Genomic DNA, 25,881 nt, shown 5'->3' with positions numbered 1-25,881 from the left:
CAGTCTTGCTGCAGAGGGAGAGGAACCCCCCACCTGCCTCAGGGATTGAATCAAGCCCTCCCCATCTTCCCAGGCTCTGCTCAACAACCTGAATGCAGGGAGAGAAGCCCCATGGCTGGTCCTCATTCCCTATCTGTGTGCCTTGTATGGAGTGGGGAGGGAAGGTCCCTGAACACAGGGCTGGATCTCCATCCCCTGCAAAGTCCAGTAAGGCACAGGGCTTGGTGCAGGTGAGGGTGGGGCCAGGGCAAAGCTGTTACATGGTAGGTGAACGGTGAGAACCACCAAAACCTGGAACGGCCCCTTCCCCAACACCCTCCAGGATTAGCATCTTTAAGCTTGAGCTGTTCATCTGCCAAGGGATCCGCTACCCATCTGGTCAGGCCTAGCCCCTTCCCCCATCTTCAGCCCCAGCCCTCCTTGTGCTGAAGGCTTGAACACAGCAGGAGAGGCAGCCCAGGACCTTCAGGCAGCATCCGGTGGACAGCTCCACCCCCCAGCCCCAGGGCCGGGTGGCAGCTGGGTGGGGAGGGGTGGGCAGTGAGCGCTTCCCCATGGGCAGACACAGAACAGTCGCTCGTGCAGCTGACACAAAGCGGAGGCTACATTTCCCAGCCATGCTTCCCCCCAGCCCCACTCACAGAGACAGAGGGATGGACAAAATGGCATGGGGGGGACGACCCGGCAGGACAGGCAGACTCGGCCGAGGAAGCGCCGAGGCTGGGTGTCGGTGTCCTCATGGAGTGGTTTATTACGATTCCATCTCACAAGGCAGGTGGGCGAGCGGCAGCGGCACATGAAATCCAAGCCCCTGACAGACGTCTGCCTCGGGCGCATGCAAACAGTGCAACATGGTTAAGCGCAAACACGGGGCGACCGAGGCAACATGGGACACAGAACACGGAATGGGGAACGAGGCTGGGGCATGGGTCCCTAGAAAGGGGCCGGTCCCTCCCACCCTGGGGGAAAGGACAGGAAAAATAAGATTCGTACTTCTTGTAAAATGCCCATTTGCTGGGTACTTTCTTTCTCCTTATCTTGAAAAATAATAAAAAATAAACACACGGAAAAAATCTCAAAAAAGTAAGGGAATAAAACTCTAAGAAGGCGAGCGATGGGAGGCCAGAGGAAGGCTGACTGTGATGGGGGCACTGCCTCCGCTCCTCAGCCACCTCCCTTCCTGGCACCTGCAGTAGGCACCCCAAGGCCTACAAGTAGGTCCATGAGAGAAGGTGCCTGGCCTAGGTGGGGTCCCTGGGGGGCCAGAGGGGACAGGCTGGGCAGAGGAAAGAAGCCTGCCAGCCCACTGGGGCTCAGTTCAGGTTCAGGCCCAGCGAGCAGCAGGGGCACCAGGTCTGTGATCTTCCAGGTTCAGTCCCCACAGGCCCATGACCTGGGTGGAAGCAGAGGTCACAGGTGCAGCTCATGGGCTTTGATGTGCTCAAGCTGCTCTCGAAGCTGGAGGAAGGAGGGCCGCATGGTGGCATCCAGATGCCAGCAGTTCTTCATGACCTCGTAGACTGCAGGCGGGCAGCCATCAGGGGCGTCCATCTTATAGCCCTTCTCCACCCGAGGGACGACGTCCTTCAGGGGCTGTGGGCAGGTGGATGGTATGCATTAGTGTAATGCCTGACCCTGGGGAGGACCACCCACTTCAGCTGTCTCAGACCCAGGCTAGGAAGTGGCCTGGAAATTCCCCCAGGCAGGCCTGAGGCTTCAGACCCAATGGAATGGCACACCCCTGCCATCTGATCAGTCCCAGCCATTCAACAGGCCCCGGCACCTAGACTCACAATTCTTGGGTAAGGCACTCGCCCAAAGGAGTAGATTTCCCAGAGAAGGATTCCAAAGCTCCACACGTCAGACTTGGTGGAGAATTTCTGATATGTGGATGGGAGAAGCAGCGTCAGATCCTAAGAATCTAGGGGTGGTGGGTGACACAGGACCCTAGCCCACCTCAGCTTAGGACCCAGGGGAAGGCTGGTCCCACCTTCTCTCTCAGAGCCTCAGGGGCTGTCCACTTGACTGGCAGTTTGCCTGTGTCCTGGGTGCTGGAGGCCTCCTTGGTGAGGCCAAAGTCGCTGACCTTGGCCACATTGTCCTCAGACACCAGCACATTTCTGGCAGCCAGGTCCCGGTGCACGAAGTTGTTGCCCTCGAGGTATTCCATGGCCTCACAGACGTCTCTGGGGGCAGGCCAGTCACATGGCCCCTCAGACAGGGCTCCCACAGCAGGGTGGGGGGTCTTCCTAGAACCCTTACCCCAACCCCAGGGACTGCTTCACTCACAGTGAGAACTTCAGGAGACAGTCTCCGCCCAGCACCGACCGACCCCGAGACCTCAGGTAGTCCACCAGGCTCCCTGGGAGCAGGACAGACAGATTAGCCCCACAAGTCAGACTTGCCCTGCAGCCCTCTGAACAGTGGGCTTGAGGGCAGGTAAATGGTGATACCAGGGGACTACGAAGAGGGAAGGAATGGGACATTGCTGCTGTACACCACGTCAGCATTCTCTCTCAATCCTCACAAAATCTCAGAGGGTAGACTTTATTATTCATTTCACAGATGAGGAAACAGGTTTGAAGAGGTAATTTGAATTGTTCAAAGTCAAAGTCAGTAAATAATGAGCCAGGACAAAAATCAGGCCCTGGTGACTTCAAAGCTCAGTTGGGATGGGGGCAGAGAGAATTCAGGGGGCAGACCTGGCAGGGACTTGGGGCAGGTGCTCACCTTGGCCATGTACTCAGTGACGATGTAGAGCCCACCCTTCTCCTCCACAATTACACCGAGGAGCTGCACCAGGTTGCTGTGCCGAAGTTGCCTGGGGTAGGACAGGGTGGTTGGAGCCTGCCCAGTTCAGCCTCCCCTGCCCTCGTCCATGGACAGCCTTCCCCCTACTCACGTCATGACCGAGGCTTCAGCCAGGAAGGCCTGGGCGGTGGCGTCATTCTTAATGCACTTGACGGCAACTTTGTTCCCCCGGTAATCACCCAGCATTACATCTGGAAGGAGAATTGAGGGCTGTTCCTGGACTCCCCAGAGCTCCCTGTTCCAGGCCCTTCCCAGGGCTCCAGGCCCCTCCAGCTCACCTCCGAACTCTCCCTTCCCAATGGTCTGTAGCAACTTCAGCTCCTTCATGTTCAGTGCCCAGCCACCTGCGGGAGGAGTCAGTGAGGGTGTGGATGCTGGACAGGGCCCCTGATGGGACAGATAGACTGGACTATCTCCTGACTGGTGGTCTCTAGGCCTCTAGGATGTGGGCAGAGCCAGAGGCCTGGGGATGGAGAGGTGGTGGGTGAGTAGGAGGTTTGGGGGTAGGTGCACTCACTGCGGTAAAATTCATCCTGGGCTGCTACCGTGCCCTCCATGACCTTTGGTTTGATGAGGCGAGTGCAGAGTCCATCAGCATCAGTGGTGTAGTGCTGGGGAGAGGAGAGGTACTTACAGCCAGCTGGTATGACATGGGACCCATGTCATACCAGCTCACATGCACTGCTCTGGCCTGACCACCAGAGGGCAGCTGAGGCTGATCCCGCCCAGCCTGGAGTTGTTTTGCATAGGGAGGGCTCCCCATTTCTGGCAAGGCAGGAATGTCTGCCCATTTCCCATGCCACTCTACACCCAGCTGCTTGGAGAGACAGCTGGTTGTTGCTACCACGAAGGTTCACCAGAATCCTGAGGCAGAGGGCAAACTCTGGTTTGGTCCTGATACCAACCTCTAGCCAGGTGTGCTCAGAACCCCACCCTCCCCTGCCAAGACAGCAGAGGGAAGGAGAGGAGTCTGGAGGCATCTAGAGGCCACCTGTAGCTACTGGATGCTAGGTGTGGCCTGGCCAGATCTGCCAGAGCTGGCCTTGGAAGCTGCAGGGACCTGTGGGCATGTCCATGCAGGTGTGGGAGCCGAGAGGTATCTGACCGTCAAGGTGTATAGCTCCTGTTTATATACACACATCTGGGCATGTGGTTCTGCAAGGGGAAGGGAGTTCTAGGACAAGAGAATCAGATGCTAGTTCTGGAACTTCTAATTAAGTCCGGGCCCTTAATTGCTCTGAACCTTTAGGTCCCAGTCTACGAAATGGGGATGCCACTTCCTTGTGGGAGCATTGTGGGGTCAGAGGCCAGTTCTGGCATGCAGCAGGCGCTCCATTCAAGTTGAGGAAAATAAGGGTTCGGAGGTTGCCCACATGTCAGGTCAGCCCACCAAAGAGGTAGGACTAGAGCTGGAATCTAGGGTTGTGTGTTGGTATCTGCAGATGGGTTCAGGGGTGTACACAGGCATGGTGAGGAGACCTGCAGGTACCCTCCCACTCTCACCTCCACTAGTTGCATTAGGTTCTCGAAGTACACTTCTTCATCAATGCTGAGTTTGCTGGCATGGTACATGATGCGGTAGTGCTCCACTTTGCCATCGCAGCTCACGCACAGTGTGTAATCCCCAGGGTAGTTGGTACTTTCCCGCACCAGGAACAGGCCTGTCTCCGGTGGGTACAGAAGCCGCTCAGCCTGCTCCCGTGTGATCTTGCCATGGAACCAGCTGGGGAGTGGTGTGGCCAGGGGGTCATAGTGGCCCAAGGGTTCTGACCACCCTGGCACCCCAGGTTCTGCTTTCTGAAGGTGCTCCCTCTGTTCCTGAAGGTCCCACTTGCTCAGCCAGGGAACCCTTACCTGCTCCCTGTCCCTTTCTTCTTCGGTCCTTGTCAAACCCCTCCTGCTCCCCACTCTGTGAGGTCTGGACAATGTCCTAACCCTCCTCTTGGACCTACATACAAGTCCCTTACTCTGGCGCCAGGCTTTCTTCTGATGCTCTTCTAGAAGGACCATGCTCACTTCCATTTTTATTCCACCATCTTGTGGTACTCACGGCATGAGGCTGAGTTTGGTGCCTGCCTTCACACCCTCCCGCTTCTGGACATAGTTGGCTGGGATGATGCCTTCACGGCCCACCTTGTTCTTGGCCTTGTACCAATTGGGGTCCTGGTGAGAGGGCAGCCCAGACACATCCTCAGATCCACCCTCCCCTGCAAGGGAACCAAACCCAGAAGGAAGTCCCAGAGGTTGGAGAGTGGGGTGGACATATAAGGTCCCTGAGTACCTTGGTGACGGCCACAATGGTGAGCACGTCTCCTTTGCAGAAGGGAAGGTCCTGCTCAGCAGTGCCATGGAAGTTGTACTTGGCAATACATTCTGTACCGGATGGCCAGGCGGCCTGCAGGGCAGGTGACAGGTGGGCAGGGGCATCCTGGGGCTCCTCTCCACCCACCTGCCTGCACACCCTTGATGTCACAGACTCTCAGTTGACCTCCAGGCTCATGGAGGCATTTATTTCCTGAGAACTCTGGGTCCCTTCCAGCTGAGATTTTCTTACCACCCCAGACATGTGCACCCATCTTGAGGCCCTGTGTGTGACAGTGGGCGCTGGAATTTTACTTTATTGAAAGCCTGGGTTGGGACAAGAAGGTGGGAAAAAGGAAGATAAGCTGATCTAAGCTCCCCCTGCTCTCTCCTCCGCTGAGCACCCCTGGAGGTGGTAGGGATGCAGAAATGCCTGAGACCTGCACCTCTGCAGTACCTGTATTGCCGACATCTTCTCAGGAGATCTGGTGTCTCCGTGTCACAGGAAGGCTGACCTGTCACTTGGTACCATTAGAGCTGGGGGGAGAAGTATGAAGATTGAAGAGGGGTCAGAAGAGATGGCCTCTACCCATAACTGGGATCGACTCCTTCCCCACGGGAGTGTGATCAGGTGCCAAGGCTTCCAAGAGACAGAAAGTGGGGGCCAGACTCTCCAGACTCAGGCAGGAGCATGAAGTCTCCCAGGGTCAGAGGATGTCATCCAACCCTAAGTACACAGGGGGCCTTGAGGTCCAACAGAATGATCAAGGGGAGCAAAGGAGGCTCGAAGGGTCAGCAGCACTAGAGTTACCTGCCCAACAGCCCCAAGCCCAGGGCAGCAGCTGGCCTGGTGAGAAAGGGAGCCCAGGTCAGCTCTGTGAGATTCAGAAGATGCTATGTTACCTGAGAAAGTGCCTTGTGCTCAGTGGGTCTAGCAGGTTCCTCTACAAAAGCTTGCCCTGGTGTACAGAGCCCCGTTCTAGGTACATACCCAACAGAAAATAGGGCACATGCCTACCAGGATAGGCACAGGCTCACTCAGGTGAGCATTTTGTAGTAGACCTCAAACTGCTCAAGTGCCCAGGGAGTGAAATGGTTACAAAAGGGGACACTGTACAGGGACAAGCACCATACACTTCAGCTACAAAACAGCCCTGATGAATTCTTAAACATAACATCAACCAAGAAGCCAGTCACAGAAAAGCACATACTATGTGATTCTGTTTGTATGAAGCTCAAAATCTGGCCAAACCAATCCCTGCTGTCTGAATGACTGCACTGAGGGAGACTAGAAGGGGAAGTGGGAACCTCTGGGTGATGGTTATATGAACCACCCGAACGCAGACTGTGGAAATTCACTGAGTTGCACCCTATGACTGGTGAGCTTTTTGGTATGTGTTTACTTCAATGAAATTGAACCACCCAAAGAACTGCACCAACCAACCCCACATCCCAAGAGCAGCAAGCTGACCTTGTCTGCATACCCGTGCCTGATTCCCTCCACCACCACAACCTTCCCAAACACAGCCCAGAGGCACCTCTGTGGCCACACTTTCAATGGGACAGACTTCTCCATGAACCTTGTCACCATACTCCTTTTGATGGGATGGAGGGTTCTAGCAGTTGGGCTGATGGTAACAAACATTATCAGATGGTGGGAGAGAACATTTCAGCGCAGAGGTGTGTTTGGGGAGTAATAAGCTGAGCCCTGAAGACTGAAGGGTTTACAAGGACAGAGGGAAGGACAGAGAAGGCACCCCAGAGAGAATGCTGATGTGGCAGGCAGAGCAAAGGCACTGGGATAGGTAGGAGACAGGCACAGCCTGAGAAACTGGTCAGGGTAGGAGTCAATGGAGATGGAAGGTGGGACAGGCTTCACCTGGGACTCTGTGACCCCAAGCTTCCAGAGCCCAGCCCTGTCTAGGCTGTATAGGAAGGTTTCGAGTGGGCCTGGCATAAACCTTGCAGGTTGCAGGGGGGCTTCCAATACCAATGTATGGAATAAGGGATGGACTCTGAGGGCAAGAGATGGCCTAGGGAGCTCTGGATCCTTGATCCTGGAGCCCAGCAGAAACTGGGGAGAAAGGAACCCAGGGAAAATGACCACTTTCAGGCCACACCCCTGGCTCTACACACAGTCAGGCAGATCTGGGCTTCAAACCTTGCTCTGCTGTGCAACTCAGGGTGAATGACTCAACCCTTCTGAGCCTCACATTCCTCTCCCTGCAAGCAGGTTATGGAGGGAGTGCAAAGAGACCCTGAACTTGTCTGGTATGCCCACTCCCCATCTCTGCAGAACACAGCCCTTCCTACATCCAGAGGCCAGCCCATCAACCTCTAGTCAGGGGCACTGAGGCACAAGGAGGATGGGCTTGGATTTCCACAGCCACATTCACATGACTAAGCCACCATGAGTAGAGGAATCTGCACCTGGGCCCCACAGACTGCATTCCATGGGGAACTGTGAGCTCTCCTTACCCTCTTTTGATAGACTAGGACACCGAGGCTCAACAGATTGAACAATTGTTTGAGGTCACAAAGCTAGTTAGGGATTACATTCCAAGCTTGAGTTGGGGTTCCACTGTGGTTGGCTTGGTCCCCAACCTTCAGGTCCTTTTAGCCAGAAGGCCCTGCCAGGTCTCCATATCTCCACACCTTCCCCAGCTTCCCCAAACTTAAAACCCGGCTGCCACCGCAGGAGGGCGCGGAGGCTGCTACCCTGTTAGTCACCCTTCCAGCTGTCAGTTTGCAAACACTCCTTCCCAGCCTGCAGCTGCTGCTGCCTCCTCCCCACTGCCTCAATGATGATAATAAAAATAATAACAGGTCCTGTTTTCTGAGCACTTATTCAGTGCCAGGCTCTGTCCTTGGCACGTTGCCGTTCATCCAATCCTAACAACTCTGGAAGTCAGGCTATTATTATCTTCATTTTACGGACGAGGACTCCAAGTAAGGCCCAGAGAGGCACGTGGCCTTGCCAGGGGTCACACCTTGAGTGATCTTCCAGAGTTCTGCTCCAGACTCTTGATCTGCCCTGCACTCCTTCCTGGCCCCTAAGACACCCCTGCCTTATGTGCACCCACTATGACCCCAGGAGCTGCTGTTGGACTAGGACCACATGAGCTTGGGTCAGGGCAGAGCAGTGTTGGAGAGAGAAGTAGCCATAAGAATCACAGACGTTGGTGCTCAGAGGAAGGGGCAAGCCTAGCAGCAGTCAGGGTAGGCTGCCTTGAGGGGTGAGGCTTTGAAAGCTTGAGGCTCCAGAAGAGAGAGGAGCCAAACCCATCACCTTTACTCTACTAGCTGTGCCTCTGGGACCCATTTCCTCATTTCTAAGTCTTGGTGAGAACCTGCAGTTCTGAGGGCTGCTCAGAGGACTGGAGTTGCTGGCCCTCCTGGGAGGCTCCTCCCTGGTGAGATCATGAGCCTAGGAAGACTCAGCAGCCCCCTATAGTGCCCAGGTTGGGGCCTCCTCCTTAAGGAATCCCCAGGAGGTGAACTCCTTCCCTTCTAGGTTGTGAGAGACAGCAGCTGAGATGAATGCAATCTTAGGCCTCCACAATTCAGCCTGGGTCAAGGACAAAGAAGGATCTTTCATAAGATTATCTGTAGAATACTGTCCAGGGAGTCAGGCGCTCTGAGTCCTGGACCTGCCTCTGCCACCAACTGCTGTATGATCTGGGGAGAGTCACTTGACCTTCCAGGGATTTGCTGGCTCCAGAATCTTGGCCAGACTTATTTCCCACTAGCTGTTTCCCAGACACCTGCACTCTGCCTACCTCCCTTCCTTGCCACTCCTTCCTTGCTCCCTATCTCTTCACTCAAGGAACATTCATTCCAACTTGGAGGTGCACACATGCCCTTCATAATGCAGGACTACTATTCTTAGTAGTAAGAGATGGGAAGAAAGACTTTATGTCCATTAATGGGGGACTAGGTAAACAAATCAAATTCCAAAGAGGGAACAGCATCAATCCAGCCAGGTAGAGTCCAAACTTTTCTTTTATCTTTTTTTTTTTTTTTTTTTAATATACTTTTTAGTTGTAGATGAACACAATACCTTTATTGTATTTATTTATTTTTATGTGGCGCTGAGGATCAAACGCAGTGCCTCACATGTGCTAGGCAAGTGCTGTACCACTGAGTTACAACCTCAGCCCTGAACTTTTCTTTAGATGACGATTAGGAACATTTCCCATGATACAGTAATAAATAAAATAGAAAAACACCAGCCCAAGTATCACTGAAGCTTCTAAGCACCCCCCCCCCCCCCCAGATTAACCAGAAAGGGGAAAGAGCATCTTAACAGTAGGGAGAGCTGACAGACACCTCAACCAAGGGATCCCATGAAGCTGAGTACCACCAACAAGGAGACAAGCAGATACCAAGTGTGTCCTGCCATGATGCACCGAGGGAACACAGCCTCAACCTGTGTGGTATTCCTGCCAGTGCTGTTCAACCTGACTCCAATGAGGAAAGCAATTCTACAAATCCAAAACAACCAGTTTGAACTCTCAAGGCCAATGTTATAAAACACAAAACAAAACCAAGAACACCCCCAAACCAAAAAATAGTAATGAAAAGGCTGGATAATGTTCTAGTTAAATTGGACACTAAACAAACATGATAATAAGCTTTAATGAGTGATCCTGAATTGGATTCTAGATCAAGGAGAGGAAAAACAAATAGAATAATCATCTGAGCTGTGTACAGTGGCACATGCCTGTAATCCTAGTGGCTTGGGAGGCTGAGGCAGGAGGATCAAAGCCAGCCTCAGCAACTTAGTGAGGCCCTAAGCAACTTAAAAGAGACCCTAACTCAAAATAAAAAATAAAAAGGGTTGCGAATGCAGTACAGTGTTCAAGTGCCCCTGGGTTCAATCACCAGTACCCCCCCCCACACCAAAAAAAAATCATTTGAGGACAATTGGGAAAATAGGAATAATAAGATAATATGGAATTAATGTCAATTTTCCTAAGTGTAATTATATAAAAGATACGTAGATTCTCAGGAGTGAAAGACATGATACCTGCAATTAACACTCAAGTCAGCAAAAACTGCATTTACATATGTATCTATGTAGTAAAAGAGATTTTAAAAATGTGGAAAAATGTAAAGAACCAGCAGAGTGAAGGATTTTTGAGTATCTATTTCAACTCTATGTGTATATGCTATTGGCTTTGTGCATGCTAGGCAAGTGCTCCACCACAGAGCTACATTCCCAGCACTTTTTAATTTTTGAGACAGGGTTTTGCTAAGTTGCCCAGGCTGGCCTTAAACTTGAAATTCTCCTGCCTCAGCTTCCCCAGCAACTGGAATTATAGACGTGTGCAACCATTCCTAGCAATTACTATAACTTTCAGTGGGTTTGAAACACTTAAAAAAAAAAAAAGAAAGAAAAAAAAAAAAAAAGAAAAAGAAAACAGTTGTGGAATAAAACCAGGTACAGATCATCTGTGGTATACTGTGAGTAGTTATGTTTTTAATATTTTTTAGTTGTAGGTGGACACAATGCCTTTATTTTACTTACTTATTTGTATTTGGTGCTGAGGATTGAACCCAGTGCCTCACCTGTGCCAGGCAAGAACGTTACCACTGAGCCACAACCCCAGTCCCCTGAATAGTTCTTCTTTTCTTTTTTTTGGTAGTACTAGGATTGAACCCAGGGGCGCTTAACCACTGAGCCACATCATCAGCCCCTTTTCATATTTTATCTAGAGATAGGGTCTCACTGAGTTGCTTAGGGCCTTACTAAGTTGCTGAGGCTGGCTTTGAACTTTTTTTAAATAAATATTTTTAGTCGTAGGAGGACATAATACCTTTATTTTCCTTCTATGTGGTGCTGAGGCTCGAACCCAGGGCCTCACAGGTGTTAGGTGAGCATGCTACCACTGAGCTACAACCCCAGCCCTGGCTTTGAACTCTTGATCCTCCTGCCTCAGCCTCCCGAGCTGCCGAGATTACAGGAGTGCGCCACAGTGCCTGAATATTTATAAATTTTGAGACAAGGGTCTTGCCAAGTTTTTGAGATTGGGTTGAAACTTGTGATCCTCTTGCCTCAGCCTCCCAAGTCACTAGGATTACAGGCGTGCACTACCTGTATGAGTTGCTTCTGAAGATGTACAATATATCCCTAAACTCAGGTATGCCTAGGTTATCTTTGTTAAAACACAGGAAAATAACAGGCTGCCTTGGAGATGGGAGGGGAGAATAGGATCAAGTTCAAGGAATAATTCCTTTTTACCCATATTTGATATTTTGTCCTTTTTGGCTCTTTCTTTTAAATACATGCACCTATTGCCTTCCCCTAAAAACAAAATTAAAAATGTTACTTTCTGAAAATCACCTCTGCCACAAGTCTTTCCCCAGCTGTGCTGGCAGCCCCCCTCCAGGGTCTTACATCCTAGCACTCCAGTGAGAACCTCACTGGCCATGGCCTGTGGTTTTGGGCGTACTGGGAGTCTGCAGGGGGAAAGTTAGTTCTGACTCACATCTGCATCCCCAGCATGCCCAAAGTGCCTGGTCAGTAAACGAGTGCTGAATGAATGAATGAACAAACAAAAGGGAGAAACCAGGCTGGCTGCACCACACTGAGGTCCCGTAACTGGAAAACTATATTTAACCCCAAAGGGACAACAGCTGTCACCCCACCCCCACGGGGCTGGAGGACAGGGGGCTTGGGATATGGCAGGGCTAACGCTTCACTCTGACTTCCTGCCCTAAACCCTGCTCCCAGAAGCCCTTGTGCTGGGGTCCTGGGAACAGGCTGGGCATTGTGCCCAAGCGCTGAGGTCAGTGGCCACAGCCTCAGGCAGGCCTTTCTTGGGAGCCCAGGCTGTCACGGAGAGGGGAATGGGAGGGAATTGGGAGCCCAGAAACACCCTGGCTGCCCTTTCCCTGTCCTGGAAGCAGCAGTAGACCCCCAAAGCCAGATACATGCTGATGATCAGGGTAAGTTAAGGGGCCCCTGCCCTGCCCCCCTCATCAAAACTCCACTGCTTAATGGGGCGTGGGAGCCTTCAGTAACTGTTTACACCCAGCTAAAAATACCCACTGAAAAGGGAAGTGTACTAGGGACCTGGGGGGACTTGAGGCCATGGCCCCTAGAGATTCTAGTCTTGAGACTGAATATATCATAGCTGAATACTACATCTGAATACATGATTGCTACACCCTGTAGGGATGGGGGCAACCACTGGACACAACAGGAAGGTTCACTTTGCTTTTCTGTTCTCTTAAGCCAATAGTTCAGGAGTTTCCTGTGTTCAGTGGGCCAGGATGGGCAGGAGGAGGAAAGGGCCCAGAAGATTCTGCCCTTGGAGACCCACAAAATCCACTCATGAACTTTTCCTCTGTGCTAAGTCCAGGGCTAGGTTCAGGAGACCCCAACATAACACAGACCTGGCTCCTGTCCAAACACATGATGGTCAACCATGGCTTAGTGTGCTCAGTGCCTCAAAACATTGAGGACAGGATGTAACTCAGAGGGAGAACACCTGCTTAGTATGCCCCAGGCCCTGGGTTACATCCCTATACTGTTGAAAAAAACAACAAAACTGAGAAAGGACAGGGGCCACCCAGGAAATAATCAAAGAAAAGCAGAAGGGAGGAAGGGAGCTAGAGCTGGAGCTGGAGCTGGAAGGATCTAGGGGAAAGTAAGAGGGAGAGGGATGGAGGGATGCCCTAGAACAGACAAGGTTAAGATTCCAACTTCTGCATGGAGGGAGTTAATCAAGGCTAAAGAAAGCTCAGGGTGAAGGCCCACGGAGGCTTTGAGCTCAGCCCCCAAATTTCCCATAGGTAACAGGGCAAACAGGCAGAATTAAGTTTCAGACTTGGGGGGGGGCAGAGCACCTGAGGAGGGTGGGGTTCCCTCATCCCCCTGCCAGCAGTTGGGCTGGTTTGACAGCAATAAAATCAGCCCCACCCCTGGTTCTACATCAGGCATCCAGGCTGACAGCACCTGATACCCCCTGGCCACATACCAAGTGGTGCGGCTGGAGCCTTCCCAGTGACCCTAGAAAGACCGGGCAGGTAGACTCATTGTACAGATGTCTCAGAGGGGCAGAGAGCAGCAGGATCAGGCACAAGACACTTGGAGATGCCTAAAGCTCCCTGGGGGTTGGGAGGGAGAAGGATGGCCTGCTTTGGCTCCAGTGCATGCTGCCCTATCCTTACCCCTGAGGCTCCCTCAGCCTTCAGTACCCCGACCTAAGGAGAAGGGTGAGTTTAATGACTGAAAAATGTTAAAAGCCAAATTACAGCAACTAACTGGCTTTTTTCCGCCCCCAATGGCTCAGGGGGACCGGAAATCCTGTCTAGCGGTTTGGGAGCAGTGGGGGCTGGGTTAGAGGAGGCTAATGGGGAGCCTCCTCCCCCAGGCACCACTGCGGCTAGAGGCTGCCACTCCTGGCCCAGAAAGGTTTCTAATTACTGCTCAGAAGCCTAATTACCTACATGTACTGGGCAACTGGGACTCTGGGCCTCCCCAGGGCCCTAACCGAGGCCTCGGCTCCCCCCAACCCTCTTAGTGCAGGCTGTGGTCTTTGCATCTTCATTTGCCTACATTTACATGCAGCTTCCCAGCACCAACCTCCCACAAACCCTTAAAAGTCATGGATTGTCCTTGTCCATCACCTCAAAGTCTCTCAGTCATGTTGAAGGAGGGAAGATTAAGGGTCAGAGGCCCATGAGCTGTCTAAAACTCTGGCCCTAGGAATTCTGGTCTTCCTATTTCCAAACTGGGACCTACAGAAACCAGCTGGGACGCAAAGCTATTGGTGCTAACACAAAGGACACACAGCTTACTACCCACTTGGGGGAAAGGAGGCTGTCAATACTCCCCTGCAGGATGGACTACAAAAATGAAAGCGTGCAGGTAACAGCCTACTGGTTCAACTGGGATGGAGGCTGTGTGTTATTCAATCCTAAAGAAAAAAAAAAAAAAAATCCCACAGGCAAGTACTGTTGATCCCTTTTGGACAGAGGAGGAAACTATCTCTGATGAGGGTCACCCACCTGGGGGTGGCCCAGCTTCCAAAGGCTAGAACAGACTAGAGCTCAGATCTGTCTGAACCTCAGTCAGGAGACCTTTCTTCCAACTTTCCTGGGGCAGGATAGATGACACCCTGGGAACGGATAGATGGGAACACTGGGGTGGAAGGGCTCTGCCCAGCATTTGGCCCTCTTGTTCTAGGGAGTAAAGGTACAGAGAAGCTGAGGGCTGGTCCAGGGCTTCAACAAGAAGAGAAGCCAATAGCCCCCGTGAGGGCAGAAGCTCCAAACAAGAACCTCTGCCTCCCCCCATGCCTACACTCAAGTGATTGTTCAAGTGATTCTTGATTTTCATGCCCATCCCCTCCCTCCAAGAAGTCCTCCAGGCTGTTCCAGCCCACATAGGGCCCCAGCTTCTGAGCTCCCATCAGGCCTGCCAAGAAGTGGGAAGAAGCATAGGCCTCTCCTGATTGACTCCCCTGAGCCTGGCTCCTCTCTGCCCAGCAGCAGAGCTTATCCCCTGCTCCCGTCTTCTGGGAGTGTGGACAGCACAGGCCGCAGATGCACAAGGCTGGTTGAGGACTAAGGAGAAGGCAGGGCAAGGCTGAATAGCAGCAGCCAGCACGGACAAGGGTCGGAAGACACCCGGGTTTCACCCATCTACAAGGTTTCCCACCATACAGAGAGCAGGACAGGCAAGGGGACACACAGCAGCCCCTCTTCTGCTTCTTACACCAAGGGAGGGGAGGGGACGGTTGGAGGGAAGCTGCGGTTGTACACAGCGAGTATGTGAAGAGAAGCTGTCCTCATCACAGCGCCTCAGAACCAGGAAGAGAAACTGAGTGAGAAGAAGGGCGGGCTGGGCCGTGGGGCCTCTAGACCTGGGGCCTAGGCAGGGGAGCTCCCAGTCAAACCACTTCACCCTCTGGGCCTCAGTCTCCCTGCAGAACAAATGGGATTCTCTATCCGCTCCTATCTGAATGCCTCTGATCCGTGCAGGCTATAAGCAATGGGCACTGCAGGCTGCATCATGCCTGATGACAGCACCCCCGATTCCTGGAGCACTCCTGACCACAGGGAATAGGGGCTCAGTCACCCAAAGCCAGTTTCCCTCTCTGCTTGTTTCTCCCTCAGCCATGCAGGGAGCACACCAGCTCTTCCTTCACCAGCTCTTTATTTTTAGGTCTGAATTTGACTTTAATCATTACTTAGCGGATTCTATTTCCAGTCCTTGGATGAAGGGACCCAGAGGGGAAGAGAAGGGAGAGGCAGTGCTCCCTGGCAGGCGTGGGGGCAGCCTGATCCTCCACCCATCCTGTCTTCAACCAAGGGCGGGGGAAACTGAGAAACACCCAAAGGGCTCGCTCTAGTCAGGCCAGCTTCTTGGGGAGGACCCCACCCTGTGACCTCATCCCAGCCCAAGCTGTGGGACAGGAGGGCAGCTGTAATGCCCACTTCCCCTGTACCAAGACCAGGCAGGAGGAAGAAATCTGGCAGCCAGTCTGAGGTCACAAGCCTGAGGGACCTCTGCATTGAATAGGTCACCTCAGGGAGGACTCCTTGCCTAGGTTAGCCCTGAGATACCTTAGGGTCACCTGGGGCTATAGTCTCTTGGACCCAGGGAGTGCCAAATTTGAGAGTTTTCTCCTTCTGTCCATAGGGTGGCCCCTGGAGGGCACTCCCAGTTTTTCAAGTCTGCATGGAAGCAGAACAAGAGGAAGCAAGGTATGGCACAGTGGTTAGATCTGAGCAACACCTGCCAAGGAAGATTCTAGAGCTTTCCAGCTCTAGAACTGCCCCAACCCCACCCCTTAGCTTTCTTCCCCTCCCTGGCCACTGAGAAAGGTGGGAAGTTGAAGCTGGCCTGGCTGTCCCTGGGTTGGGGATCAGGATGCCCTGCCTAAGCTCAGGTTAGGGAGACCTCTGTTTCCACTGGAGAATGCAGGACTGGACCAGACTTGCAGAAGCTGGAAGGTAAGAGGTTTCTTTCACTCAGCACCGAGGCTGGCAGACTGGAAGGGGAATGGGTGGGGTCAGGCCCTGGACACCAACCAGCAGCCCATCTTCCCAGGGCTGTTCCAGGCCCTGAGCCAGCCAATCACATAGCAATGGCATTTCTACCATGGGGGCAGGGGGAAGCAGGGAGGCGGGGCAGGGCACTGGCCATAGCAGCCTGGAATTTCAGAGACAGTGGGTTCCAGAGGGGCTGGGGCAGGGATCACCTCCCTGCTGGGCTCATGGCTCAGGTGTCTTCCCTCTGTTGAGCCACCCTGCAGTGGGCAATCCCTCAATGATAACCTCTATCTACAGAAGGTGAGAAGAAAGGGTGTGCCAGGCATTTTCTAGTTCCTTGGTTAGTACGTTCACTGTTCTCACACTTTCCTATGAAGCATACCACCATTTCTTTATTTATACAAAGGAACTCTGGTTCAGAGGGCAGTGACTTATCCAGCCCTTCACTCTGGCCTAAGTGGCATGACTAGGCCTGGTACCCACGTGGCTCGAGTGCCAAGTTGTCTGCTCTCTCCTGACTGCTTTTGAGGCTCATAGTAACAACCCCCACAATGGCAACAGATGGGAAATTCATGCTCAGTAAGAGGAATTGAGTGAAGCTGTTGTGGCAGAGCTATTTAGAATATTCTGTAGCTTTTGAGGCAGTTACTTAGACTGGGGAAGGCCATGAGAAAATGCCTATACACTCAGTACTGAATGAAAGATGTCACAGCATATACATTTCAACGAAAACAGTGACGAAGGAAGAAAATCAGGAAAAAGCTGGCAGAGATTCCAAAATGCTAGCAGTCACTGCCTGGTAAAGAAATAGTGGGTGACTTTTGTTTTCTAAAATTTTTGTATCTGTTTTGTTACTTTCTAAATTAAGAAAATTAGTATGTACATAGTTTTCTTCCAAGAAGCTCAGATTGGTTTCCTTGGGTCCCACTTGCCCCCAGTTCTGGCCCAGGCTCCTAAGGAAATTCCTACCATGGGACAGCTCTTCCCACCAAGGACAGTCTCTCAGACACAGGAGCATCTCTTCCTACCATCATCCCCAGACTCAATCCTCTGTTCTATTCTTTGAGGTCTACATGTCAAGGTTCAAAATCACTCAAATGATGGAGCCCAGACAATTAGGCCAACTGGGCCACACAATCACACGGTGCTGTTTTGGGGGAGACTGAACTCTGCCTTCTCTCTAATACTCGCTCCACGTGGCTCAGCCTCTCAGGGCTGAGTGTCCCTGGCAGCAATGAAAGGACTCATCTTCTGGTCTTTGCCCCCAACCCAATGCAGAGAAAAGAGCAGCCACTTCTGAGAGGGAGGAAAGCACTGAGCTCAAATAAAAAAACACCTCCCTGCACATATGCCAGCCTATGATAGACTCCTTTCTACAAAGGTCTTGGGATGCTGGGCTACAACCTTGCAGCTCATAGTTGGTAAAGAAGCACTCAACCATGTCAGATGTCAGGTCCCAGCACCTCAGGCTGGAAAGGAAGTCAGGGCTGGGTGTGAGGCTATGTGAGTAGAGCCTAACAGGTCCAGGACATCTGGGCCCCCTCTGCTATGCTTGTCAGGTGTAAGGGAAACAAGGAAGGAAACAAACAAAAAAACACACCTAAATAAAGGGCAGGGGGCCCCAAACAGGACAAAACTACAGGTGGCTCCAAGGGGGCCCAGGCATGGCTCAACATCCTCCAGGGAACCAGAGGATCCTGCTGCACTGCCAAGCTAATTCCTGCTGCCTGTGCCCCATTCCTGCTGTGGCCACACCAAGAAAGACACTGGGACACCTACAGTACAGGTGTTAGAAATGGGCCCTGTGGGTATCCCCACTCAGCTGATGCGCCCATGACAGGGTGCTGCCAGTGGAGAAAAAGCTCTACCTTTTCCATCCTGATCACATTCATGTTCTGAGTTTAGTGTGCTCCTGTGCCAGCTAGGCAAAACATATAGGGAAGGCTGGGTCAGGACTGACCACAAGACTGTTTGAACTCAATGCCAGCAGACCTCTGTGCCATACTACACAGGTGACCCCACACACTCACCACATCCCCTGTCAGTAAGACCAAGCCTCAGACATCAAGGGAAGATATTATGGGTAGTGCTGATGCTGTATGAGCCCAGACCTAGACAAAGCTGGGGCCGGAAGCCCTCTCCAGTCCTCTGCAGGGCAACACGTGCTCATCCTACAAGGTCCCTCGTGGGCTAGGCTGGGGGCCTGCATCCCTGATAGGTTTCAGTGCCTGCCTGGTTTTCTCCCACCCACAGCAGTCCAGTTCTGCAGAACTGGGGATGAAAGAGAGCTGGCTTCCCTCCAACAGAGGCCTGGAGTAGTTACCTCCCCACTTTGGGTCTCAGTTCCTGGGTCTACAAAATGGGCAATGAAGCGAACTCCTAGTTAAGCTCCAAAGTCTGGTGGGTGGACACACCCCTTCTTAACACCTGGGCCCAGAGGAACCCGGGAGAATGGGCATTCCAGGATGCCAGGAGGTGGGGGCATGAGACTATTACCCAGTGTCACCTCCACCCAGAGGGAAGCCCTGCCCAGTTTCCCCACCCAGGGGTCAGAGGTCCCTTGGCTTAGGCCTGTTCTTTTGAGAGGCAGAAGATGACAGGTTCAGTTTCAGGACCTGAGCTTCTAGCAAGGGTTCAAAGGAGGTGGCTGGGCCCTAGGCTGTCTGGAGCCAGAAGGGCCTTAGTGCAGGACAGAGGAAAGGGTCAGAACCAAGTGGCCCGGGACACTGCAAGGAGGTCCTGGGCAGGGAAGGGCAAACTCTCAGGAGTTTAGCTCATTCTCCTGGGCCCTGGATCTGTAGCCATCTCTCACTCTGAGTTCCACACTGGGGGGACTCTGCAGACCTCAGACAAGTCTGTAGGGCTGTTGAGCAGTACCTCCCTGATGGTTCCTTCCCAGAAGGATTCTGATAGAGACTCCCGGGAGAATTCGAACCCATGGATGAGAGGGTAAAGGAGGTGGGGGATGGGAGTGGATGCGACCGCGGTGGTAAAAGAGGCGGGACATGCGACCTCCACCCTCCTCCCTCCAAGAGACACTTGGATGCCCACCTCCTCCGGGGCTGCCATGCACTCACCTCTCTCGGGGCACTGCGGTCCGGGCCACCTCGACACGGGCGGCATCAGCGGCCTGCAGGACGGTCCATGCGGCCAAGGGGGAGGGGTGGGGCGCAGGGGTCCCCAGGGGGTGCGATACAAAGAGGCACGGATGCTAAAAGAGGGAGGGAGGAAGGACGGTCCGACAGAGGCAGGGGGTCCGCCGCAAAGCCCGGGTCGGGGAGGGAAGAAAGGCGGAGGAAGGGGGCGGGAGGGAGTTGGGGGGGGAGGAAACAATGTAGCCGGCGCGGCCCCGGTAGAGTTCCGCTTCCGAACGCCGCCACCAAGGTTCGATTGTGGAACGTCTCGCCGGCAGCCCGGGGCCGCCCGGACGTTCGGCTGGGGCCGCCGGGCTCCCCTCGTTCCACGCCCGGGGGGCTCGGGCGGCCAAGGACTGGCCGGGGCGGGAGGTAGCTGGTCGGGGAACGGCCCCGACGGCTGCGCGGCCGGGCGGTCGCCCGGTTCAGACCCCGCCCCGGCGGGATCCCCGGGGCCGGGAGCGGGGTGGTGCTAGAGCCGGAGGGCGGCGGCGGGCTCGGCGGCGGTGGCGGCCAACCTCTGCTAGCCCGGGCTCCGCTGGGAGGAAGCTCGCAGGCCTGGCGAGAGGAAGCGCGGCCCGGATCCTCCGCCCGCCGCAGCGCGCCTGCGCGAGGGGGCCTGCCCGGCGCGCAGCGGGGCGTGGGCCGGAGGGACGGCGCCCCCTGCTGGGCTCCGGGGGCACTGCGGGGGGTGTGTCCGCGCCCACGCCCTTCCCCCACCCGCCTTCGGGCGTGAAGTCTCCCGAAGTGCTCTCCTAGAGGGCCCACCATCTCGTCTCGCAGCAGCCTCGCAGTCCTCTCTGGAGTTTCCCCGCTGCTGAAGTCGGGCTTGGCCCCCTCTCTTCGGGATGTGTCTGTAAAGAGTGAACCTCACTCGCAGCAGTAAGCATTCATTCATTCACAAACATTTCCTGGCACTGACAATATGACAGGCCCTGCTCTGAAGTCCACTATTGACACCTCTTCAATATTAGTTCTTAGTCGGGTGGAAACAGACCTACAGGCCAATGGATCATCGCATAGAACTAATCGATAAAAGTGGAGAGGTGATTGCAAGGTCCACAGGAAACAGAAAAGAAGGAAGGGCTCATAGGGAGACTTCATAGAACTGGGACCCTGGCAGAGGGAACAGCATGTACAAAGAGGCAGGGCGCAGTGAGAAAGCTTGGTGACTTCTGGAAACTATAAATAGTTCAGTAGGCTGCAGGCAGTGTGGGTGGGGGAGAGTGGTGGGAGATGCGTTCCTGCAAATTACAGGGGCAAGAGAGAGCCAAAGAGCCTCATGGGACTCTTCTGGACTTTATTTTCAGTCTGGAGGCAATAAGGAAGTTGTTAGTAGCTGTGTTCCATTGAACAAGTTACTCGACCTCTCTGTGTTGGGGAAAATAATAACATACGATTTTGTGGGGAGGAAATAAGTTAATTGGTTTAAAGCACTCAGTGTATAGTGCCTGGCATGGGGTGAGTCCTCAATTAAACACAGACTGTTATTATGTATCATTGTTCTTGGGGAGCAGGGAGACTCCTGCAGAAGTAGGCAGTGTTAGGGTGTTTTCTAGGGATTGGGTCCTGAAGGAAGGGTCACATTTAGGTGGACAGAGAAAAGGGGACATTCTTGGATGGGGGAAGTGAGGCTGCTGGCAATGTCTTGACATGCAAGATAAGCATGAAGGGGCTTAAGGAGTGAAAGGGACAGTACAGGCCCTGTGGGAGGCAGAGCTGCAGATTGCAAAGAGCCATAGATGCCAGGAGGAGGAGTTGGGCAATGCCCTCCGGGCAAACTACTGATAGGTACTCTGACTGACGTGCCCCATGACCAGCTTCCCAGCAAGGAGCCAGCCATATGGGGAGGGATGATTATTTTTTTTTTAAACTGACCTGGAACCCCATCCTCAAAGACTCCAGATGCTGGGCCCAGGTCTTTTTTTTTTTTTTTTTTTTTTTTTTTTGGTAATTTTTTTTAATTTAATTTTTTTTTTAATTTTAGGACATGTTATTTTTAAAAAGAAAAAAATTATAGTTGTAAATGGACAGAATGCCTTTACTTTATTTGCTTATTTTAATGTGTTGCTAAGGTTTGAAACCAGTGCCTCACACATGCCAGGCAAGTGCTCTGCCACTGAGCTTCAGCCTCAGCCCAAGGGAGGGATGATTTCTGAGGAGGCATCCAGTAGATCTCAGAAGTAAGTGTGGCACAATGGGTGTGGGGCCATGGATTTGGGGTTCAAATCTCAGGGTTAAATCTTAACCAGGACGCTAGTTGTGTGGCCTTGGACTAGTTGCCTAAGGTCTCAGCTCAATTTCCTCTTCTGTAAGATCAGGTTCAGGTACACCTCTCTTATGAGAGATGGGGCAGATTCAGCAAGATAACGCCTTGGGGTGAAGGGGGTGGAGCTGGCTTCTTTTGCTTTTCTCTGAGTCAAGATGGAATGATAATATGGGGCCTTCAGAGCAGGGGCTGCCACTCAGCCTGAAGGAAAGCTCTTCCGTAGCAGCTGTGCAAAGCCTTGTGCAAGGGAGAAATTGTCTTCCCCTGCCCTGGCTGAATTAACTGTCAGAATGAGAAAGCAAGACTTTGGGGACTTGGGGAAAACACTCTAATCCTTACTCCAGTTTTGTCCCCTACACATCTTCCTTTACTCCCAAACACACTTCACTCTTCCCCCTGGGTGTGCTGTGGCCCTGTGTGTGAACTTTGGAGTCAAATAAAACCAGCATTTGAATCCTGGTTCCACCTCTTTTCAGCAGGGTGAAAATAATTTTTTAACTCCCAGGTAGCAGGGAGAAAACCATGAACAAATCCATAAAGGACTTCATCCCACAGAGCTCTCTTCTAGTGCAAGGGCCAGTTAACTTCCAACCTCAGAGTTCATTCATTCATTCACACAACAAGTACTTTATGGAGCACCTACTAAGTGCTACGTATTGTTCTGAGTGTAGGAGATAAAGGAATGGATGCCATTACCATGGTTCTTGCCTAAGAGGATACATGAACAGGGCAAAGTCATTGTAGTATCATGGCAGTGAGCACCCCAATTGATGGGGGAGAACTGGGGAAGACAAACCTGTTTCGGGACCCCAGGAAGAGACTGAGCCAGTGTTGGTGGATTTGGGAAGGTAGGGTGTTCTAGGTAGAGAGGACAGGATGGTTAAAAATCCTGAGATACAGAAGGGCTCAGTAGCTCAAGTAACAAAAGGAAGGTCAATAAGATGAGACTGGAAAGCAAGGGAGAGTGGTATGAGAGGAAAGCCAGAGCCGGGTGTGGTGTTACATGCCTGTAATCTCAGCAATTCAGGTGGCTGAGGCAGGAGAATCACAAGTTCAAGGTCAACATTGGCAATTTAGCCAGACCCTGTCTCAAAATAAAAATTAAGAAGAGTTGGGGTGTAGCTCAGTGGTAACAGAGCCCAGGGTTCAACTCCAGAACTGGAAAAAGAGAGAGGGAGATGGGGTGGGGGAGAAGGGAGGGAGACAAGGCCAAATTCTGTAGGGCATTGTGGACCAGATATTTATAGAGTTTGGATTTTTTAATATGAGCAATAGAAGCCATTGAAAGATTTTAAGCAGGGGAATGACATGATAAAGAATGACGGTCAAAACCTAGTAGGGCCAGGTGTGGTGGGGTATACCTATAATCCTGCGAATAGGACTGAGGCAGGAGGATCACGAGTTCAAGGCCAGCTTCAGCAACTTAGTAGGACCCTGTCTCAAAATAAAAAATAAAAGGGCGGGGAATGTAGCTTAGTGGTAGAATGCCCCTAAGATCAATCCCCAGTACCAAACCAACCAACCAACCCAGTGAGAAGGCTGTGCACAGTTTGGTCCTGACCAGTGATGATGGACTGGGGCCTGGTGGAAGCAGCAGGACAGAGGAGAAGGGATAGATAAAGGAGAGTCACGTGACAACTCTCCAAGAAGGGCACTTTGTGGGGAGGGAGTGCTCAGGAGAAGTCAGGCCTGACCTCTCCCTGTGACTGGAGCTCTTGGGGAGATGGAGGTGCTCTTTGCTGAGATGGGAAGAACCTGGGGAGGAGGGCAGGCTGGGGTAGCACTAGAAAGCTCAATTTTCGACAAGCTGAGTTTGAGCAGCCTGTGAAACATGGAGATATCAAGTCTACATTTGGGACAAAACACTAGCTTTCCTGGGCTGAGCCACTTGTGCCTGTGTGGTGGGGTGAGCCCCAAGGGAGTGAAGAAGAGGAAGACTAGAGACCCGTTGGTTATGGGGAATGGGAACAGAGCATCAAGACTTTTGATTGCTTTTGGTGGTAGGAGCAAAAAGGCCTTGCTCCATCAGAGTTGAGTTAGTGTCCAGAGGTCCAGAGCACATTTGTGGGTGGACTGAGCTCTCAAGGTTCCCTGGGGAGAGAAGGGCCTCTGTTCCCTCCGCTGTTTCCTCCCCTCCCCCCAGCCTCTTTTCTCTGAGATGACAGTTTAGAGAAGCTGGTGTGAAGTAGCTTGAAACTCAGACACTCTGGGCAGTCCCCCAGGGCAGAAAACAGGAAGCCAAGATTAAAGGCAGATTTCCAGCAAAGTCCCCTTCTACTTCCTGTACACAGGTGCTTAGGCAGAGCTGAGCTGCAGGAAGACAGCCCTCCACTTTTGGGAGCTGTTCTTTGGCCTTGACATCACTGCTTCTGCCCAGGACCTTGGGGAAGGAGCCTCCTCCAGCAAGTGGCTATGGAATGAAACCCAATGGTGGCACAGACAGGAAATCGCAGGGAGGTGGTGGGACCAAGCAGAAAGGGCAAGGGCTTTGTGGTCGCTCAGGCTTTGGAGTCACTCACTTTCTTGCTGTGGGGACTCACTGAGCTGTGGGGGTAGATTGAGGGGCCAAGGTGGTAGAAAGGGGGCCTTATGGGAAGTAGCCAGGGAGACCAGACCAGTGCTTGGAGCTGAGAGTGTCTAGGGAAGAAAAGCCAGGAGAAAGCAAGTGGCCACGATGGTGGTCCTTCTCGTCCCAATGTCAGGAGCTGCTTGGCCAATGTCCACAGCTGCCAAAGTCTCCAGGAACAGGGATGGGCCTTCCCTGTGACCTCTTTACCTTCCTGACCCATGGGAGAACAGGTTCCCTGCGACTCCAAGTCAGGAACTGAACCTGCCTCATGCAGTAGCAAACCTTCCACCTTCCAGATAACCCTTCCACTCTCCTTAGGGAGCCCTAACTCCCACCCCTCTGACTCACCCTGTCCTTGGCCCCTCCCTGGAAGGAAGTGTGCCTGCCTAAGATTGGATGATGTCAAGGGTGACACATTGGTCTGGGAGACCCCGGTTCTGGGACAGATCTTGCTTCTAACTTTCGGCCAGATCTGTCCCTCTAGGCCTGAGTTACAAATGGTTAGATTTATTGATCTACAGGTCTGACTACTGTGCACAAGTGGAGGGCTCTGGGCAGGAAAGCGGGAACTGGCAACTGCTTCCAGCTTCTATTCCCTTGAGACCAGAAAACTGTTGTTGAGCACCTACTATATACCAGGGACTTTATTATTGTTCTGGAGGATATTATTGAACATTTTTCACTCCCCACTGCCCCAGCTTGCTCCAAAGGGACTTCCTAGGAAGTTAGTCTTTGTTTCCTTTATAACAGTGGTAGAATTTCCAGTGATGGTGGTTTGGTGATTTTGTGGCCTTAGTGGTGTTAGTGGTGGTGGTGGTGACCCAATCGAGAGAACCCTTTGGGAACTGGAGGATCTAACTGTGTGGCTTAAGACTGCCTGCACACAGAACCTCTACCACCACAAGGGTTTATGGACTCTGACCTTAAAGTTTTTGGGTCCAGGGCTTTGATATCTCCCTGGAAAGTGCAGATCAAGAGTCAAGTTCATGACACAAATTGTTTGAGATATCTGGGATCTCTGCAGAACTGTCCCCACAGAATGTTTCTCTCCTCCTGGGGCCCTGTATGGGAATGTTCAAGCCACAAGGGCACAGATGGCCAACAAGGTCATGCCAGTTCCCCAGAGGGATGTGCAGATGCAAAGTGGGTGCAGAGCACAGAAACCTTCAGATCTTCCAGGAGGGGAGGCAGGCAGGGGGACCACTGGGCAGAGGCCCTGGAGCTAGAAGGGGTTGAACATTGTGCTAAAGTTAAAGTTAAACAGGCCCAGAGGAGTGGAGTGCAGGATGTGGAGGCAGAGCCTTAGAGGAGCAGAGGTATCCAGTGAAGCACAGGGTCTTTGGACTTCATCCTCAGAGTAGACGCTGTCCTCTGCATTGGAGTGTTTCACCACATCTTCAGCTGATCAGATTTGTTTTGTAAAAAGATCACTCCTTCTTCTGGGAGGAGCATTGATTGGCTGTTCTTAGAAGCTTCCATGACTCCCTTCCCATATTCCAAGGCTGGATTCCTCCCCTCCTGTGCTCCCTCAATGGCATTAGAGCACTGACTATTCTCTTTATGCTGTGTCCTGATCTGCTGCTGAAGGCTGAAGCCTGGTGCTGAAATGTTGGTTGAATGAATGAGTGACATGAATTTCAATTAATAATAATAATAGACAATACTAATATAAGGCTTACAATCTGCCAGCACTATCCTAAGCAGGTTTTTTTTTGGATACTAGGGATTGAACCCAGGGACACTTTACCACTGACCTACCTCCCCAGCCCTTTTCATTTTTTATTTTGAGA

The 25,881-nt window shown here is 52.4% G+C and overlaps 1 protein-coding gene and 1 long non-coding RNA gene across 3 annotated transcripts in view; one reads left to right on the top strand and one right to left on the bottom strand.

Moving 5' to 3' along the window:
* Window positions 1-665: 665 nt before the first annotated feature.
* On the bottom strand, window positions 666-19,844 carry CSK (C-terminal Src kinase). Of its 2 annotated transcripts, XM_079126261.1 has the most exons (14): window positions 19,772-19,821; window positions 19,197-19,330; window positions 5,570-5,649; window positions 5,093-5,206; window positions 4,862-4,974; window positions 4,315-4,534; window positions 3,329-3,422; window positions 3,090-3,155; window positions 2,903-3,002; window positions 2,731-2,821; window positions 2,290-2,363; window positions 1,991-2,186; window positions 1,794-1,880; window positions 666-1,593 (listed from the first exon to the last, which is right to left on the bottom strand). In XM_079126261.1, exons 3-14 carry the CDS (start codon window positions 5,582-5,584, stop codon window positions 1,411-1,413), a joined length of 1,353 nt encoding a protein of 450 aa, XP_078982387.1. In that variant the 5' UTR covers window positions 5,585-5,649; window positions 19,197-19,330; window positions 19,772-19,821; the 3' UTR covers window positions 666-1,410. The 2 variants fall into 2 exon arrangements, with proteins under 2 accessions (XP_078982387.1, XP_078982386.1); XM_079126260.1 differs by having other exon boundaries at window positions 19,197-19,844.
* The window catches only part of LOC306653292, a 26,522-nt gene continuing 17,872 nt past the window's right edge, over window positions 17,232-25,881 (top strand). Inside the window, exons 1-2 of the long non-coding RNA XR_013761689.1 lie at window positions 17,232-19,068; window positions 21,329-21,436. This is a non-coding gene — a long non-coding RNA (uncharacterized lncRNA). The remainder of the gene's footprint in view (window positions 19,069-21,328; window positions 21,437-25,881) is intronic.

The sequence above is a fragment of the Sciurus vulgaris genome (genome assembly GCF_902686455.1).
Source record: "Sciurus vulgaris genome assembly, chromosome: 2".
NCBI classification, from domain to species: domain Eukaryota; kingdom Metazoa; phylum Chordata; class Mammalia; order Rodentia; family Sciuridae; genus Sciurus; species Sciurus vulgaris.
This window is presented reverse-complemented; position numbering and strand designations above follow the sequence as displayed.

What these genes read in the sequence shown, in the direction of transcription:
- CSK (XM_079126260.1), bottom strand. An exon ending in ACCAAACTCAGCCTCATGCC is followed by an intron (nt 4,535 to 4,861) that starts GTGAGTACCACA and finishes ACCACTCCCCAG; the next exon opens with CTGGTTCCATGGCAAGATCA. An exon ending in CTGAGGCTCTGAGAGAGAAG is followed by an intron (nt 1,881 to 1,990) that starts GTGGGACCAGCC and finishes TCCACATATCAG; the next exon opens with AAATTCTCCACCAAGTCTGA.